Below are 19,076 nucleotides of genomic sequence, written 5' to 3' on the forward strand. Positions count from 1 at the left end.
CCAAAACTGTCTTATACACAGTGTAAGGGGATAAAGAATATGTACATAAAGATATATGAATGAGTGATGGTACAGAGCAGCATAGGCAAGATACAGTAGATGGTATGAATAATGTAGGGGAAGTAACATTATATAAGGTAGCATTGTTTAAAGTGGCTAGTGATATATTTACATTTCCCATCAATTCCCATTATTAAAGTGGCTGGAGTTGAGTTAGTGTCAGTGTGTTGGCAGCAGCCACTCAATGTTAGTGGTGGCTGTTTAACAGTCTGATGGCCTTGAGATAGAAGCTGTTTTTCAGTCTCTCGGTCCCAGCTTTGATGCACCTGTACTGACCTCGCCTTCTGGATGATAGCGGGGTGAACAGGCAGTGGCTCGGGTGGTTGATGTACTTGATGATCTTTATGGCCTTCCTGTAGCATCGGGTGGTGTAGGTGTCCTGGAGGGCAGGTAGTTTGCCCCCGGTGATGCGTTGTGCAGACCTCACTACCCTCTGGAGAGCCTTACGGTTGAGGGCGGAGCAGTTGCCGTACCAGGCGGTGATACAGCCCGCCAGGATGCTATCGATTGTGCATCTGTAGAAGTTTGAGTGCTTTTGGTGACAAGCCGAAATTCTTCAGCCTCCTGAGGTTGAAGACGCGCTGCTGCGCTTTCTTCACGATGCTGTCTGTGTGTGGACCAATTCAGTTTGTCTGTGATGTGTATGCCGAGGAACTTAAAACTTGCTACCCTCTCCACTACTGTTCCATCGATGTGGATAGGGGGGTGTTCCCTCTGCTGTTTCCTGAAGTCCACAATCATCTCCTTAGTTTTGTTGACGTTGAGTGTGAGGTTATTTTCCTGACACCACACTCCGAGGGCCCTCACCACCTCCCTGTAGGCCGTCTCGTTGTTGGTAATCAAGCCTACCACTGTTGTGTCGTCCGCAAACTTGATGATTGAGATGGAGGCGTGCGTGGACACGCAGTCGTGGGTGAACAGGGAGTACAGGAGAGGGCTCAGAACGCACCCTTGTGGGGCCCCAGTGTTGAGGATCAGCGGGGAGGAGATGTTTTTGCCTACCCTCACCACCTGGGGGCGGCCCGTCAGGAAGTCCAGTACCCAGTTGCACAGGGCGGGGTCGAGACCCAGGGTCTCGAGGTTGATGACGAGCTTGGAGGGTACTATGGTGTTGAATGCCGAGCTGTAGTCGATGAACAGCATTCTCACGTAGGTATTCCTCTTGTCCAGATGGGTTAGGGCAGTGTGCAGTGTGGTTGAGATTGCATCGTCTGTGGACCAATTTGGGCGGTAAGCAAATTGGAGTGGGTCTAGGGTGTCAGGTAGGGCTGAGTTGATATGGTCCTTGACTAGTCTCTCAAAGCACTTCATGATGACGGAAGTGAGTGCTACGGGGCGGTAGTCGTTTAGCTCAGTTACCTTAGCTTTCTTGGGAACAGGAACAATGGTGGCCCTCTTGAAGCATGTGGGAACAGCAGACTGGTATAGGGATTGGTTGAATATGTCCGTAAACACACCGGCCAGCTGGTCTGCGCATGCTCTGAGGGCGCGGCTGGGGATGCCGTCTGGGCCTGCAGCCTTGCGAGGGTTAACAAGTTTAAATGTCCTACTCACCTCGGCTGCAGTGAAGGAGAGACCGCATTTGAAGGGGAAGTGTAGTTGAAATTAGCTCTGACATTACCTTAAAGGTGATACTTTCTTAAACTGCAACACATGACTGATGTGAAATACTGAACTTCCCTTTAAGATGGGAATTTTCTATACATTTTGAATATTTAATGTGGAGTCGTGCCTCCTGTATACTGGAACCCACCGGACATGGCTTAAGACTGAGATAAACTAGTATCTTTAAGCGTTTAAAAGGGAATTAGTTGCGCTGGTCAATATTTGGTTGAGAGTCCAGAAGACAAATTCTCAGCAAGGCTGACTGACTAATACATGAAATGTCTTTGTTCCCATCTACTGCTTGGCTGTTACTGTAGATAATAATTTTCTTAATTGACTTGCTTAGTTAAATAAATATTTTCCCCTCTAGCGGTACTGTGTCCCTTGGTGATCATCTGGTGTCTGTACCCAACGTTGTCGAGTACCTTGGCGCAAACCTGGCATCTGTGCACAGCTCCGAGGAGGACCAGTTTCTACAGGCGTTGGTCTTGGTCAAGACTGGTGGTTTCCCTCCTACCTGGATTGGCGGATTTGATTCTGTTAAGGTGGGACCAACCTCTTAGGGATGATGCGGAATTGAGTTCCTGTGCAGAAACATAAATCAGCGGAAATTTCAGAGCGCCACCTATAGTTTTAGACAACTCAAACTTTCATTAAAACACACATGCAAGGTACTCAATTAAAGCTACACTCGTTGTGAATCTAGCCAACATGTCAGATTTGTAGAATGCTTTTCGGCGAAAGCATGAAGCTATTATCTGATAGCATGCACCCCCAAAATACCTGAACGAGACCTAAACAAAAGATTTTGCGGTACCCGGAGCTACACAAAACGCAGAAATAAAACATTCATTACCTTTGACGAGCTTCTTTGTTCTTAAACATCACAATTGGGTCTTTTTCCCAATTAAATCTGTCATTGTATAGCCAAAATGTCATTTTATGAAGGCCGGTCTGATCCAGGAAAATTTACCTTTACAAGACGCAACGTCACTTTTTAAAATTACAAAAGTTGCCTATAAACTTTTACAAATCACTTCAAACTACTTTTGTAAACCAACTTTAGGTATTAATAAACGTTAATAATCTATCAAATTGATCACGGGGCGATCTGTATTCGATAGCAGCAAGTCTTGAAATCATCGTCCATGTTTTCACTTTTCTACATCCTCCGGTGCGCCCCAAGACAGGAAGTGCCTATACGTCATCTCACGAAGGATAAACCAGCCATGAAATGCCAGTACTGGCGACATCGTGTGGAAGCTGTAGGGATTCTAATCGGATCCTCATCTATTTTCTCTCGCCTTAAACAATACATTGACTGGCGGATGAATATTTTTAATGTTTTTGGTGAACAGTTTTCCCAGGGATTTTTACTCCTAAACACGTTCTGTTATAGCCACAGACACGATTTAACCAGTTTTAGAGACTTCAGTGTTTTCTATACACACACTTATCATATGCATATACTATATTCCTGGCATGAGTAGCAGGACTCTGAAATGTTGCGCGATTCGCATCATCCCTAACAGGATTTAAGCCTACAGTGTTATATAGAGACATTATTGTAAGGAACGACGTTCCATCTCGTATTGCTCAAGTGAACAGCAAACCTGGTTAAAAACGGGTGATGTGGCATGTAGGCTACCTGTAATTTGTTTATGTAGTTCTGTCTGAGTTGTCTAATGTCATTTTGTGTGGACCCCAGGAAGAGGAGCTGCTGCTTTTTAACAGCTATTGTAATGGTTTCCATATAAAATATCAAGTTGCCATGCGACAGGTAGCCTCGCCGTTGGCCAATAAAGGCTTGTTTGAATCCCAGAGCTCACTCCGTGAAATCTGATGTGCCCTTGAGCAACGCCCTTAATCCTAATTGACCCTGTAGGTCATTCTAGATGAATCTGCTAAATTATTTTACTGTCACCTTCAGGAGGCCTTTATACTCATGTAAAATGTTTCTAGGTAAGTATACATTTGATCAAAGTCATCTCTTCCATTCAGTCTTGTAACCATGTGCATGGGGTTTCTAGCTTCAAAAGTTGTAGACGTGTTAGTCTTTGAAAGGCATCGGGATGATTGCAAATGTGAGGAGTAGACTGTAGGTTCTTTACACAAGCAACAGTCCCAGTCGGTGGGTTTTGAAGTAGTGGCAGCTTAAACTGTTTGGTTTCAGGTGGTAGAGGAAGGACTACATTTAGTCTTTATTCTCAAACCCCACTTTCCCCCCCTCAGGACAGGCGGTGGTTCTGGAGTGATGGCTCCGACTTTGATCACCAGAACTGGGCTAAAGGAAGGCCTGGTGCTGGTGCCAGAGTCTTGTGTTCATATCAACTTTGGAGGTACAGTGAACTCAGTATCAGTCATCAAATTAAACTTATTCCTAGTTAATTTAACTTTCCTACTGTGTGTACAGCTGAATATTCTGGTTTTGTCTTCAGGTCAACAGCGCTGGGACAATGCATTATGTGAAAGGAGCTTGCCCTCTGTGTGCTCCCTGAGGCTCCTGCCGCTTCGCCAGAGTATCCATTAAAAGCAGCAATGCTATTCCGTAGTGTCTGCACCCTTAATACTTCATGGTAACGTCAAAATACTTAGTTGCTGTTAAATGAAGTCTGTTACTACACAAATGTTGAGGAATTGTTTGCAGCCAATAAAATGAGACAAAATAGTGTCCACATGAGTTATTGAACGTTGTAGTTAGTACTTTTTCTTACTGGTCCTCTGTGGGTCTCAAACCCACAACCCTAATGTTATATGTGCCACCAGGACCAGGACTGTCATCGTGCTTAACTTTTGGTAGATGCACACCTGTGACATGATGCAGTATGTTTAACTTCGTCAGGACAGGGGGGCAGTATTGAATAGCTTGGATAAAAATGTGCCAAGAGTAAACTACCTGCTACTCAGTCCTTAAAGCTAGAATATGCATATAATTAGTAGATTTGGATAGGAAACACTGAAGTTTCTAAAACTGTTTGAATGATGTCTGAGTATAAAAGAACGCTTTTTTTTTTTTTTTTTACCTTTATTTTACTAGGCAAGTCAGTTAAGAACAAATTCTTATTTTCAATGACGGCCTAGGAACAGTGGGTTAACTGCCTGTTCAGGGGCAGAACGACAGATTTGTACCTTGTCAGCTCGGGGATTAGAACTTGCAACCTTTCGGTTACTAGTCCAATGCTCTAACCACTAGGCTACGCTGCCGCCCCTGCATGGCAGGCAGCAACCTGAGAAAATCCAACCAGGAAGTGGGACTTGAGGTTTGTAGTTTTACATTCTTTGCCTAGCCAGGATACAGTGGCAATTGGGGTCATATTGAAATTCCTAGCACTTCCACTGTCCAGTCTTTAGAACCTTGTTTGATGCTTCTACTGTGGAAGGGGGAATGGGAGCTGAATGAGTCGGCGGTCTGCCAGAGTGGCATGAGCTGATCACGTGAGGTAGCTGAGTTCCATCGCATTTCTACAGACCAAGGAATTCTCCGGTTGAAACATTGAAGAATTCTATACTTCATTTGACATGTTTCTACAACTGTAATGACTTAATCTGAACTTTGGCCTGGACTTGCCTGTGAGTTTGCATTGTGTACTAAATGCTCAAACAAAGGTATTTGGATGTAAATGATGGACTTGATCAAACATGACACCTTTTATTGTGGAACTATGATTCCTGGGAGTGCATTCTGATTATCATCAAAGGTAAGTGACTAATGTATTTGACTGAATCCACATGGTGGATATCTGTATGGCTTGCTTTGTCTGAGCGCTGTACTCACATTATTGCATGATATGCTTTTTCGGTTAAGCTTCTATCTGACAGCGGTTGCATTAAGGAAGTGGATCTAAAATTCCATGCATGACAATTGTATCTTAGCATTGAGTATTTATTTAAATTGATGTGGCTCTGCAAAATCACCAGATGTTTTGGAACTACTGACCGTAATGTGCCAATGTATCTACAGGGAACCCCTATGTTCAGAGAACCCCTTGTAAGTGATCCTTGAAGATAAAATAAAATCACAAGGTGAAATGCCAGCAGAGCTTCAAGCCCAATGTTTAATATCTGGGGTGTTGATCTCTATCCACAGCCAGAATGCTCACCATGCACTGCAACATCGAACAGGATTCCAGTTAGTCATCAGCGGTGTAGGGAGGAATGAAATCTGGTCCTTGAACATTTTAATTATAGAGATTTACAAAACAAGCTCAGATTTCATACCTTGGTTTTTGTGGTGATAACTTTTGCTAATAGTTTTAATACTTTGTCCATAACGTAGAGGCCCAGGTGGTAGTAAAGGAGGTGGATGGTAAATGTGATCTGCATAACATACCAATTGACATGCCTCGTCTGTATACCTGCATACAAGAGAAGATCCCAGGTACTGAGACTCCACCAGGCACTCCTAGTAACATCTGTTCCACCCAGAGTAAGTGAGGCCCTGTGGTCTCATCCAACACCATCACCACTAAACTCCAACACATCACTACTCTTGCTTCCTGCCTTGGACCTCTTCATGCTTTCTTTACAAGATGCTCCACTGATTTCAGAATCATTCTCTCTTCTTCCTGTGTTTTTCCACTTCCGACCATTCAGGTCATTAACCCTCATCCTCCCGCTACACACCATCAGAACTGACAGCTATATTGTTCTCAATCCTGCACAGCTGTTGCTTCACCAACTCTTTCTTAATTTCCTGCATTTTTTTCTGCAATTCTCACCGCTATTTCGGACATCCAACTCTCCGGGCGGGGTTCCAGAGGGAGGGTTCTGACTGGACGGGTCCTTAAACAGGAGAGGTAGAATTTAACTCACAGGCAGGAGAGAGAGAGAGACCCAGTGAAGACCTTTGAAGGAGTGAAGCAGCAACTGAAGATTTCAGAAATGTACATCTGAAATGGCTTCCTATTCCTTATAGGGCACTTCTCCTGACCAGGGCCCTTCGGGGAACAGGGTCCCATATAGGATGCAGTCTCCTGACCAGGGCCAATAAGGGAACAGGGTCCCATATAGGAGGCAGTCTCCTGACCAGGGCCCAACGGGGAACAGGATCCCATATAGAACACAGTCCATGATTCCAGAATGTATATCCATCTATGTTATGTACACATTACAATGTATGTTACCTGTGTGTCCAGATGGTGCGATACGACCCAAGACCCCATGTGAGGATGCTAGAGATGCCGTGCCACATGGCCAAGTTGGAGCCTACATCTCCACGTGTGACGCCGCTGGACGATACACCCCTGAGCAATGTTGGAGCTCTACAGGTTAAAACACACACACACTATAAATGCTCCAATTCAGTTTAACGTGACAATTCAATGTGTTACAGTAAAATGCTAATTTGTGTAAATATTGTATTATGTAACAGGTTATTAACATGTCTCTTTCTGGTAGGTTACTGTTGGTGTGTGAACAGTTCTGGACAGAAGATCCAGGGTACTGAGACTCCACCAGGCACTGCTAGAATCAACTGTTCCACTAAGTCTAAATGAGGCCCTGTGGTGGTAAATGAGGCCCCACTTTAAAGTCCAACACATCACTACTCTTGCTTCCTACCTTGGACTGATTTCAGTGTCATGATCTCTCTTCTTCCTGTGTCCCTCTGTCATGACATCTCTTCTAATTTAATTATAATTATGGCAGCTGTGGTCCTCCAAAGACATCGAAATGTCATTCCAATACATACAGGAGTTCAGCAGAGTCCACAATCAGAACCATGCTACTCTGAGTCTGAAGAATTGTTCCAGGCCACAGAGGGATGAAAGACCCCTTGACTGAGTCTACATCGTCACATTTCACTAAATCATTCCATTGTTTGCTTCATGCATTATATCATCCTGTACAATAAAGTACATGCTCTTCATCTTTACATGAGTAAATGTTGTATTAGAACTTGTAGGATGAAAGATGATTCATATTCCCTGGTTTTGTTACATGTTGATGCCATCTGATCTTTTAGGGCCAGACTGATCTATTAATGGTTAGGGTACTTCATATTCATACCAATATTTGGAGGCAGGGAGGAAACTTGGCTGAACATGGTCAGTACAGTATTAGCTAGCTAGAATGTGTGGGTGATACACATCATTGCTCTGTGTGAACAGGACATCCAAGAAGTTAAATGAATAACTTTAGTGGGGTAAGTAAATGTTCAGCCTATAATTTCCTAACTAGGTAATTTTATAACTAAAACACACCATATGACAAAGTATGTGGTCACCTGCTCATCAAAAATACCTACTTTTCTGTTTAAAATTGCTTTACCTTCAGACGAGTCTTGTGAGGCCTGTTGGTGCAGCAAAACAACCGCCATATTGTCTGATGGTGGGGTCATATCAGTGTGTATTGATGATGGGGTCATATTTGTGTCTATTGAATGTTTTGGGATTTTCACCCTCATTATTCCTAAAAGGTCTTAACGATGTAAGGGAACACCCCCCTGAAATGGACAAAAATTAATGGGAAATCATTGGCAATGGACAAACCATATACACGGTGTCCAATACCACTCAATTTGGCGTTGTTTCGTTCAAAGTTGATTGCAAATGGCAAATGCCAGGTGTAACACTTTAAAAATCCAACAGGTGGCGAGTGCGCTCCACCGTGGTTTTTCATATTGCAAATGCAACAAGTCAACATCCAAAAGAGAAATTTAGATTTATCACCCCCTTAAAGTTTCTGGACCGTTTTTTAATTATTATTATTTTATGTTTTTGTCAATTACACGTGTAAGAACTGTGAGTATACTTATGTCCAATTTTATTATCATTATTATTTTTTATTACTTGCGCATAAGGGATATTTTGTCCATTCACCATCACGAATTTGGCATGCTCAAAAATACTGCAGGAAAGCGAAATTGACTGGCCCGATGAACTCGGGATGGCTGGGCAGTGATAGTTGTTCCTTTCCATCGCTCGTTAGGGTTGATTTCAGAATGTCACTTTGGTGATGGTACCTCACTGTTTAAACATATTGCAAATGGACAAGAGTCACCAGCAAGTCACCGTCCATCAGTCAATTAGATATCATTCTGACACCAAACTGACACCAAACGCACTTTTTCCAACTCCTTTAGTAGCCATCCACTTTTTTCCATGACTTGCTACGGGGTCCTTGAATGAGCTATCGGACAGAAACGTTGGGGTCCGTCTATATGGGCCGAGGCGGTCGCAATGCACCTAGTCTTGCGACTCTGGGACATTTCTAAATGTCGTCATCTTCGTGATGCAAAAATGAATTGAAGTTATTGCAAATGTGCATGGCTGTTTCTCGGTCCGAGAACCTTCTAGTGCGTGGTGAGTTACGTGGCTCTATCGACCTGAGGTCTAGAACAGGTTTCAGAACTCTAGGTCTGACGATTCTTTTTTAGGTCTAACAAAGCTGACTATTGCAGGCACTGTCTGTCTCTAGGCACCCCAATACATCCCTCCTCCCAAGCTATGTGTGTGTGATTTAGTTTTTCTTTGACATTTTATGGGAAAAATGACTGATTTACAGTTCATGGGGGTTGCCTAATCACACATATGACGTTTTGGAAAGATCTGACTTTTTTAACCCTTCGAAACAGCCCCTGTGACACCAATTATGGCACTTGCGGTTGGCACAGGAAGCTATAGGTAAACACATATCCTCATTGGGGTATGCCTTTACAGAATCCTGAGTTGTACGTGTTTACGTTAAGAACTGACCGATTTACACAGGGTTGAATGCACTATTTATCACAAACTGCTGGTTGGGTATGGAAAAACACGTTTAGGGTCATTTTTAACCACTTCCGGTTGCTTCAGGAAGCTTAGAATCGACACAGGTAGACCTCATAGTGTCCTGATGGACTGTCATTGAAGACAGGTTCATAAGGCATTCATAACCCACATAGGCTTCAGGTTGACTTTAGAGGAGCAGGTAATGTATTCCTATGGGGAGAGATGTCATTGTAATCTGTGAGATCAAAAAAACTGTTTTACTGTTAAGGGTTAATGCCACACGGTCAAGGTTAGGCTTGCACAGATCGGGAGGACCTCAGTAACGTACCTGAGGTCGAATTGTGCTTCTCACCCTAACGGTTCTCTCACTGTCACCCAAAAGCAAAATGACATTTAGGGCCAGGCTCACGGTCGCTGCGTTCAGAGCGAGCTACGGTCAAGCGGGGCATCACGTTGAACTTGGTACGGCCTAGAGAATATGGAAATGCCATTGCAGGCTCTGTGTGTCTTTAATTTGTTCACGCTACCACGTTCCCCTAGGGCACCCCCCCCCCACGCTCAACTCAAAAGTGGCGCACAGAATGCAAAATTATTCTTAGAAATATTTAACCTCCACACATTAACAAGTCCAATAGCTCAAATGAAAGATAAACACCTTGTTCATCTACCCAGCGAGTCAGATTTCTAAAATGTTTTACGGCGAAAACATAGCACATATTTATGTCAAACCACCACCAAAGACTCAGCCAATATATAGTCATTTTGTCGAACAAAAGATGCAATCACAAACGCAGGATTAAAAGAAAAATAATTCACTAACCTTTTGAAAATCTTCATCAGATGACAGTAATAGGACATGTTACACAGTAAATTTGTTTTTTTTTCAATAATATGCAATTTATATCCATAAATCATCGTTTACATTGACGCCATGTTCAAAAAATGCTACAAAAATGTCCGGAGAATTTTCGATAACTCCGCCAGATAACAGCAATACACATCATAAACTTTGACTAAATATACATGTTCTACATATAGTTAGAAAGATACACTGCTTCTTAATGCAATCGCTTTGTCACATTTATTTTTCACGTTACAGAAATCGTTAATTTTTCAATAATCTGAGACGGCGCTCAGACATAAGCAATATTTCTCCACTATGTTGGAGTCAACAGAAACACAAAATTAAAACATAAATATTCCCTTACCTTTGATGGTCTTCGATCAGAAGTAGTGGAGGGACTCATACTTACCCAAAACAGCGTTTGGTTTCAAGTCGTGTGTCTTTGTGTTATCAAACGCGACAAATTCCGGCTGAAATGCAGCCAAAATTCAAGGGGTTGCGCATCAAAACTTCAAAATGACATATTATATGTCGACTAAACTGGTCAAACTAAGTGCAGAATCAAGCTTTAGGATGTTCTAAACGTAGAAAACAATTCTCAACTCAAACAGACAAACTGACATCGTCTCGTGCTTCATGGAACAAAGGACACTCCGAGCGCAACGCGCGTAGGACAGTGCATGTATTTTCTCGCGACACCAAGTATTTTGCTTGGCAAAGGGTCAAAGCCCGCAGGATTTTCACAATGAAACGCTCTATTGAAAGAAGACATCTCGCCGAAGACCTAGAAACTGATCCCAGATCCATAGCTGGTTGGGAAGGGTGGGGGCGATGACGTCAAAGTTGGCCCATCTTTCCCGATGAGAGAAAAAGTTTGGAAGATTGGCTGCCCTGTGAGTTCTGCTATACTTACAGACATAATTGAAATGGGTTTAGAAGCTTTAGAGTGTTTTCTATCCAATAATAATTATTATATGCATATATTAGCAATTTTGGACAGATTTTGTTTCGGTTTACTATGGGCACGCAATTCATCCAAAGGGGGCAGTATTCTGCCCTAGCCCTAACAGGTTTTAAGCACCGCATTTTGTCACTCTATCCTTGCTGTGTGTGTGAGAGCTTTTCTTTGACATCTGTTGGGAGAAATGACTGACTTACAGTTCATGGGGGTTGCCTAATCACACATATGAAGTTTTGAAAAGATCTGACCTTTTTAACCCTTGGAAACAGCACCTATGACACAATTTTAAGGCACTTCCGGTTTACACAGGAAGCTGAAAGTGAACACATATCCTCCTTGGGGTAGGCAATTATAGCATTTTGAGTTTTAAGTCTTTATGTTAAGAACTGACTTATTTAGGGAGTGTTTAGTGAGTGTGTGTTATTTCAGAAAATCACAGAAAATCACAGAAATCTCGCAGAGCTCCGAAGAACACTTTAAAAAGATTCGTATGAACACGCTTCAACTGGATCTGTAACTGTTTAAAAAAAAACTATTTTTGAACATCACCAATTTGACATTGTACGATTTCTCTTAAATGACGATAGATAAATGGCTGGTTCTTTTTTTATTGACACCGGAGGCTCCTTGACTTTGACGTGAAGTGGAAAAATTATTGCTCTATTTTCAATTTGGACCTTTTAATCGCAGAAAAATGGCCATAACTCAAACACCGTTAAGGCCTAGACGCCATCTTGTTCGGGGCCAACTGCCCATTATGCCAAACCTACGCTCACCAAGTTTCGTCTTCAAAGTCTTTTACATTTTGGAGATAAAGCCACGTCGTGATTCGTGATGTTTTGTACATTTGCAATATGATTCCATTCGCCCTCTTGAGGGATTTATCGGGACAGCAGAAAAATGACCAAAATGTGATTATTTTATAAAACGGAAACCGAATGTCCGAGAGAGAGAGTTTGATGCCTTCCCGGTAGATCCGGCCCTGCCGCACGGTCCTACGCCGTCCGCGAATTTTACAAACGTTTTCGGACGTCTAGTGAGGGACCGTACATTTGCAATATGGACTTTCTCACTAACCATATGGCGAATGTCAAAATGTTCCCTTGAGGTATGAAATGCCTATTTATGTTGTAAATGTGAACATGAATTAACGCTGCCACTTTAACCTCCTGTTTTATTCTTGTACGGAACCTAATTATTTATGAGAACTTACTTGATAGGTTGATGTCCTCTGTGTGATTTGTGTCTTGTTTGACACATCACCTTCACACTTTATTAGAATACTTATGAAATGCACAGTTATTTTTGGTAACACTTTTTTCTCTCATACTCCAACCCCATTGGATGCATTGAACGGATGTGGGTGGAGCAATGTCTACATAGAGGTGCAGGTTGTGAACACTGAAAGCTCTGACGAAGGCTTTGAGGCTGATACCTACAGCTTTAGAGCAGTGAGACTAGCAAGAACAGTGTTCTTCATCTTACTCAACTGTAACCATGCACCTGCAACAAAGATAGCTCAGATGTGAGAGTGCCTCTTGAATCCTAGTCCAAGTATGCTCTAAAAATGTGGGGTTCAACTGGAGTTCTAAAGTTCTGTTCTTTAAAACCATACAGTTCTTGGAACTGAAAATGGCCCTTAAAAGGTTCTTCTAAGAACCCCGTAGAAGGTGGGGGTCATCAAGGAACCTCCTTAGCTGGTGGGGGTTCTTGCAGGAACCTACCTGCCCAACAAACATTTAGATTTGAAAGGACAGTAGCAGGTGCTTCTTAAGGGGCAGTGAGTTGCTTGGATGAAAGGTGCACAGAGGTGCCCATATTAAACTGCCTGCTTCTCAGTCCCAGTTGCTAATGTATGTATATGATTATTCACATTGGATAGAAAACACTTTGAAGGTTCTAAACCCATTTGAATGATGTCTGTGAGTATAACAGAACTCATATGGCAGGCAAAAACCTGAGAAGATTTTCAACCAAAATCCTATTGAAATCACAGCGAAATATGGATGAGTTTGCACTTCCTACGGCTTCCACTAGATGTCAGTCTGTAGAACTTTGTCTGATGCCTCTACTGTAAAGGGGGTCCAAATGAGAGGAGAATCAGTCAGGTCTGCCATGACCTGACCATGTGCGTTCACGAGAGGGATCTCTGTTCCATCGCTCATCTGAAGTCAATGTAAATCTTCGATTGCAACGTTATTCGAGATTTATGTTAAAAATGTTCTAAAGATTGATTCAATACATCGTTTGACATGTTTCTACTAACTGTTACAGAACTATTGGACATTTCGTCAGCCTTTAGTGAACGCGCTTCGTGCTAACGCGCTAACAAAAGTAGCTACTTGGACATAAATGATGGACATTACCGAACAAAACAAACATTTCTTGTGGGAGTCCTGGGAGTGCATTCTGACGAAGATCAGCAAAGGTAAGTGAAGATTTATAATGCTTTTTATGAGTTTTGTTGACTACACAATTTGGCAGTGAACTGTATGGCTTCCTTTTGTGGCTGAACCCTGTTTTCAGATGATTGAATATTGTGTTTTGCTGTAAAGCTTTATGAAATCTGACAAAGCGGTTGCATTAAGAACAAGTGTATCTTTAGTTCTATGTAAAACATGTATCTTTCATCAAAGTTGATGACTATTTATGTTATTTGACTTGGTTCTCTGCAATTTCTCTGGATATTTTGGAGGCATTTCTGAACATGGTGCCAATGTAAACTGAGGTTTTTGTATATAAATATTAACTTTATCGAACAAAACATGTATTGTGTAACATGAAGTCCTATGAGTGCCATCTGATGGAGATCAAAGGTTAGTAATTCATTTTATCCCTTTCTGCTTTTTGTGACTCTGGTCTTTGGCTGAAAAAATGACTGATTTTGCGGTGACCTAACAATCGTTTGTGGTGATTTCGCTGAAAAGCCTATTTGAAATCGCACACTTTAGTGGGATTAACAAGATTACCTTTAAAATGGTATGAGACACATGTATGTTTGAGGAATTTTAATTGTGAGATGTTTGAATTTGGCGCCCTGCACTTTCACTGGCTGTTGTCATATCGATCCCGTTACCGGGATTTCAGTCATAAGACATTTTAACTGAAAAATGGAAAGATCAAGGTGAGGTTTGTCCTTTGGATGATCTAAATATTGTTTGATACCATCTATCTTCACAATCTTAACAGAAAATATTCACAATTCAATGGATAATCATGAGGTACGATAAGGTTAGCTGTACTGCGTGCAGAAGACTGAACTGCTCTCTTGTATGCAGGTATACAGACGAGGCATGTCAATTGGTATGTTATGCAGATCACATTTACCATCCACCTCCTTTACCTCTTCAATTACTACCACCTGGGACTCTACGTTATGGACAAAGTATTAAAACTATTAGCAAAAGTTGTCACCACAAAAACCAAGGTATGAAATCTGAGCTTGTTTTGTAAATCTGTATAATTAAAAATGTTCAAGGACCAGATTTCATTCCTCCCTACACCGCTGATGACTAACTGGAATCCTGTTCGATGTTGCAGTGCATGGTGAGCATTCTGGCTGTGGATAGAGATCATCAACACCCCAGATATTAAACATTGGGTTTGAAGCTCTGCTGGCATTTCACCTCATTTTATCTTATCTTCAAGGATCACTTACAAGGGGTTCTCTGAACATAGGGGTTCCCTGTAGTTACATTGGCACGTTACGGTCAGTAGTTCCAAAACATCCGGTGATTTTGCAGAGCCACATCAATTTAAATAAATACTCAATGCTAAGATGAAATTGTCATGCATGGAATTTTAGATCCACTTCCTTAATGCAACTGCTGTCATATATAAAAGCTTAACCGAAAAAGCACACCATGCAATAATCTGAGTACAGCGCTCAGACAAAGCCATACAGATATCTGCCATGTGGAGTCAGTCAGAAATACATTAGTCAGTCACTTACCTTTGATCGTCATCAGAATGCACTCCCAGGAATCATAGTTCCACAATAAAAGGTGTCATTTGTTTGATCAAGTCCATCATTTACATCCAAATACCTTTGTTTGAGCATTTAGTACACAATCCAAACTCGCGGGCAAGTCCAGGCCAAAGTTCAGATGAAATCATTACAGTTTGTAGAAACATGTCAAATGAAGTATAGAATTCAACCGGATAATTCCATGGTCTGTAGAAATGCGATGGAACTCAGCTACCTCACGTGATCAGCTCATGCCACTCTGGCAGACCGCCGACTCATTCAGCTCCCATTCCCCCTCCACAGTAGAAGCATCAAACAAGGTTCTAAAGACTAGACAGTGGAAGAGTTAGGAATTTCAATATGACCCAATTGCCACTGTATCCTGGCTAGGCAAAGAATTTAAAACTACAAACCTCAATTCCCACTTCCTGGTTGGATTTTCTCAGGTTGCTGCCTGCCATATGAGTTCTGTTATACTCAGACATCATTCAAACAGTTTTAGAAACTTCAGAGTGTTTCCTATCCAAATCTACTAATTATATGCATATTCTAGCTTTAAGGACTGAGTAGCAGGTAGTTTACTCTTGGCACATTTTTATCCAAGCTATTCAATACTGCCCCCCTGTCCTGACGAAGTTAAACATACTGCATCATGTCACAGGTGTGCATCTACCAAAAGTTAAGCACGATGACAGTCCTGGTCCTGGTGGCACATATAACATTAGGGTTGTGGGTTTGAGACCCACAGAGGACCAGTAAGAAAAAGTACTAACAACGTTCAATAACTCATGAGACAAAATAGTGTCCACATTTTATTGGCTGCAAACAATTCCTCAACATTTGTGTAGTAACAGACTTCATTTAACAGCAACTAAGCATTTTGACGTTACCATGAAGTATTAAGGGCAAAGACACTACGGAATAGCATTGCTGCTTTTAATGGATACTCTGGCGAAGCGGCAGGAGCCTCAGGGAGCACACAGAGGGCAAGCTCCTTTCACATAATGCATTGTCCCAGCGCTGTTGACCTGAAGACAAAACCAGAATATTCAGCTGTACACACAGTAGGAAAGTTAAATTAACTAGGAATAAGTTTAATTTGATGACTGATACTGAGTTTACTGTACCTCCAAAGTTGATATGAACACAAGACTCTCTGGCACCAGCACCAGGCCTTCCTTTAGCCCAGTTCTGGTGATCAAAGTCGGAGCCATCACTCCAGAACCACCGCCTGTCCTGAGGGGGGAAAAGTGGGGTTTGAGAATAAAGACTAAATGTAGTCCTTCCTCTACCACCTGAAACCAAACAGTTTAAGCTACCACTACTTTAAAACCCACCGACTGGGACTGTTGCTTGTGTAAAGAACCTACAGTCTACTCCTCACATTTGCAATCATCCCGATGCCTTTCAAAGACTATAACAAGTCTACAACTTTTGAAGCTAGAAACCCCACACATGGTTACAAGACTGAATGGAAGAGATGACTTTGATCAAATGTATACTTACCTAGAAACATTTTACATGAGTATAAAGGCCTCCTGAAGGTGACAGTAAAATAATTTAGCAGATTCATCTAGAATGACCTACAGGGTCAATTAGGATTAAGGGCGTTGCTCAAGGGCACATCAGATTTCACGGAGTGAGCTCTGGGATTCAAACAAGCCTTTATTGGCCAACGGCGAGGCTACCTGTCGCATGGCAACTTGATATTTTATATGGAAACCATTACAATAGCTGTTAAAAAGCAGCAGCTCCTCTTCCTGGGGTCCACACAAAATGACATTAGACAACTCAGACAGAACTACATAAACAAATTACAGGTAGCCTACATGCCACATCTCCCATTTTTAACCAGGTTTGCTGTTCACTTGAGCAATACGAGATGGAACGTTGTTCCTTGCAATAATGGCTCTATATATATATATATATATCACTGTAGGGTTAATGGTCCCACCTTAACCGAATAAAATCCTCCAATCCAGGTAGGAGGGAAACCAACAGTCTTGACCAAGACCAACGCCTGTAGAAACTGGTCCTCCTCGGAGCTGTGCACAGATGCCAGGTTTGCGCCAAGGTACTTCACAACGTTGGGTACAGACACCAGTTGATCACCAAGGGACACACAGTACCGCTAGAGAAGAAAGTATTCATTTAACTAGGCAAGTCAGTTAAGAAAATTATAATCTACAGTAACAGCCAAGCAGTAGATGGGAACAAAGACATTTCATTTCATTTCAGTCAGCCTTGCTGAGAATTTGTCTTCTGGACTCTCAACCAAATATTGACCAGCGCAACTAATTCCTTTTTAAACTCTTAAAGATACTAGTTTATCTCAGTCTTAAGCCATGTCCGGTGGGTTCCAGTATACAGGAGGCACGACTCCACATTAAATATTCAAAATGTATAGAAAATTCCCATCTTAAAGGGAAGTTCAGTATTTCACATCAGTCATGTGTTGCAGTTTAAGAAAGTATCACCTTTAAGGTAATGTCAGAGAGCTAATTTCAACTACACTTCCCCTTCAAATTCACAGTAGATGGTAAGGGTGATACCTCTGCTTCAGGCCAGCTCCTTGTAGTGTTTACAAACATTAAACAGCGTGATCCATATTTGGTCCAACCGGAAGGACACAAGTCTTCTTCTAGCAATGAATCTGTAAGAAGTTACATGTGGCTTTAAAGGCTGGTGGAGAAAGAGCGACAAAACAGAGCTACAATATTATTTGTTGATCAGTCAGTCATCTCTTCTACAATAAATATACAGAACGAGTCAAGAAAAGTGGACTCTTACTTGCATCTCCCAGAGCAAAGGCAGCACTGAGAAGCAGAAGACTGGACAACATGGTCATGGAGTCTGAGAGAAACAGAGTGAAGCCATCAAAACCACAGATTCAACTCCACATACAGTAGATTAGAACAGGAATATGTCTGCTTTCCTAAATGCCAACCTATTCCCTAAACAGGGCTGAGGAGAATTTCTGGGCAGGTATTTCTCTCCACTCAGACAGAAGTTATAATTCCAAAATGTAGAAATGTCACTCATGTTTGGTTATGGCCAAATCTGTCAGAAAACAAGCATTATGATTGAACAAAGTTCAATTCTGCTTCTTTTACTTTCCAACAAAAATAAAAGCAAAGTATAAAATGCTGGCAGGTAAGGCTTAGTGGCTCGTAACACCGGCCGGTAAGGCTTAGTGGCTCGTAACTCCGGCCGGTAAGGCTTAGTGGCTCGGCCGGTAAGGCTCCGGCCGGTAAGGCTTAGTGGCTCGTAACTCCGGCCGGTAAGGCTTAGTGGCTCGTAACTCCGGCCGGTAAGGCTTAGTGGCTCGTAACTCCGGCCGGTAAGGCTTAGTGGCTCGTAACTCGTAACCCGGCCGGTAAGGCTTAGTGGCTCGTAACTCCGGCCGGCTTAGTGGCTCGTAACTCCGGCCGGTAAGGCTTAGTGGCTCGTAACTCCGGCTAAGGCTTAGTGGCTCGTAACACCGGTAAGGCTTAGTGGCTCGTAACACCGGCCGGTAAGGCTTAGTGGCTCGTAACACCGGCCGGTAAGGCTTAGTGGCTCGTAACACCGGCCGGTAAGGCTTAGTGGCTCGTAACACCGGCCGGTAAGGCTTAGTGGCTCCGGCAGGTAAGTGGCTCGTAACACCGGCCGTAAGGCTTAGTGGCTCGTAACACCGGCTAAGGCTTAGTGGCTCGTAACACCGGCAGGTAAGGCTTAGTGGCTCGTAACACCGGCCGGTAAGGCTTAGTGGCTCGTAACACCGGCCGGTAAGGCTTAGTGGCTCGTAACACCGGCAGGTAAGGCTTAGTGGCTCGTAACACCGGCCGGTAAGGCTTAGTGGCTCGTAACACCGGCCGGTAAGGCTTAGTGGCTCGTAACACCGGCCGGTAAGGCTTAGTGGCTCGTAACACCGGCAGGTAAGGCTTAGTG

The 19,076-nt window shown here is 42.6% G+C and overlaps 2 protein-coding genes across 2 annotated transcripts; one reads left to right on the plus strand and one right to left on the minus strand.

The window, feature by feature from the left end:
- The first annotated feature begins 5,605 nt into the window (after nucleotides 1-5,605).
- On the plus strand, nucleotides 5,606-7,537 carry LOC121847391 (saxiphilin-like). The gene is made up of 3 exons (XM_042328055.1): nucleotides 5,606-6,091; nucleotides 6,801-6,932; nucleotides 7,063-7,537. The coding sequence occupies exons 1-3, from the start codon at nucleotides 6,004-6,006 to the stop codon at nucleotides 7,158-7,160; spliced, it is 318 nt and encodes a 105-aa protein (XP_042183989.1). The 5' UTR covers nucleotides 5,606-6,003; the 3' UTR covers nucleotides 7,161-7,537.
- An 8,536-nt stretch (nucleotides 7,538-16,073) lies between these two features.
- On the minus strand, nucleotides 16,074-17,999 carry LOC121847388 (ladderlectin-like). Its single transcript, XM_042328052.1, has 5 exons — nucleotides 17,937-17,999; nucleotides 17,699-17,799; nucleotides 17,101-17,277; nucleotides 16,274-16,382; nucleotides 16,074-16,174 (listed from the first exon to the last, which is right to left on the minus strand). Exons 1-5 carry the CDS (start codon nucleotides 17,992-17,994, stop codon nucleotides 16,083-16,085), a joined length of 537 nt encoding a protein of 178 aa, XP_042183986.1. The 5' UTR covers nucleotides 17,995-17,999; the 3' UTR covers nucleotides 16,074-16,082.
- Nucleotides 18,000-19,076: the final 1,077 nt, after the last annotated feature.

This window comes from Oncorhynchus tshawytscha, linkage group LG10 (assembly GCF_018296145.1).
Source record: "Oncorhynchus tshawytscha isolate Ot180627B linkage group LG10, Otsh_v2.0, whole genome shotgun sequence".
Taxonomy (NCBI): domain Eukaryota; kingdom Metazoa; phylum Chordata; class Actinopteri; order Salmoniformes; family Salmonidae; genus Oncorhynchus; species Oncorhynchus tshawytscha.

Excerpts from the sequence above, each read along its gene's own strand:
- LOC121847391 (XM_042328055.1), top strand. The coding sequence starts at position 6,004 with ATGCCTCGTCTGTATACCTGCATACAAGAGAAGATCCCAGGTACTGAG. Across the intron at positions 6,092-6,800 it reads TAACATCTGTTCCACCCAGA|ATGGTGCGATACGACCCAAG; the intron begins GTAAGTGAGGCC and ends CTGTGTGTCCAG. Across the intron at positions 6,933-7,062 it reads GCAATGTTGGAGCTCTACAG|GTTACTGTTGGTGTGTGAAC; the intron begins GTTAAAACACAC and ends TCTTTCTGGTAG.
- LOC121847388 (XM_042328052.1), bottom strand. The coding sequence starts at position 17,994 with ATGACCATGTTGTCCAGTCTTCTGCTTCTCAGTGCTGCCTTTGCTCTG. Across the intron at positions 17,278-17,698 it reads GGAGCTGGCCTGAAGCAGAG|CGGTACTGTGTGTCCCTTGG; the intron begins GTATCACCCTTA and ends TTTCTTCTCTAG. Across the intron at positions 16,175-16,273 it reads TGTTCATATCAACTTTGGAG|GTCAACAGCGCTGGGACAAT; the intron begins GTACAGTAAACT and ends TTTTGTCTTCAG.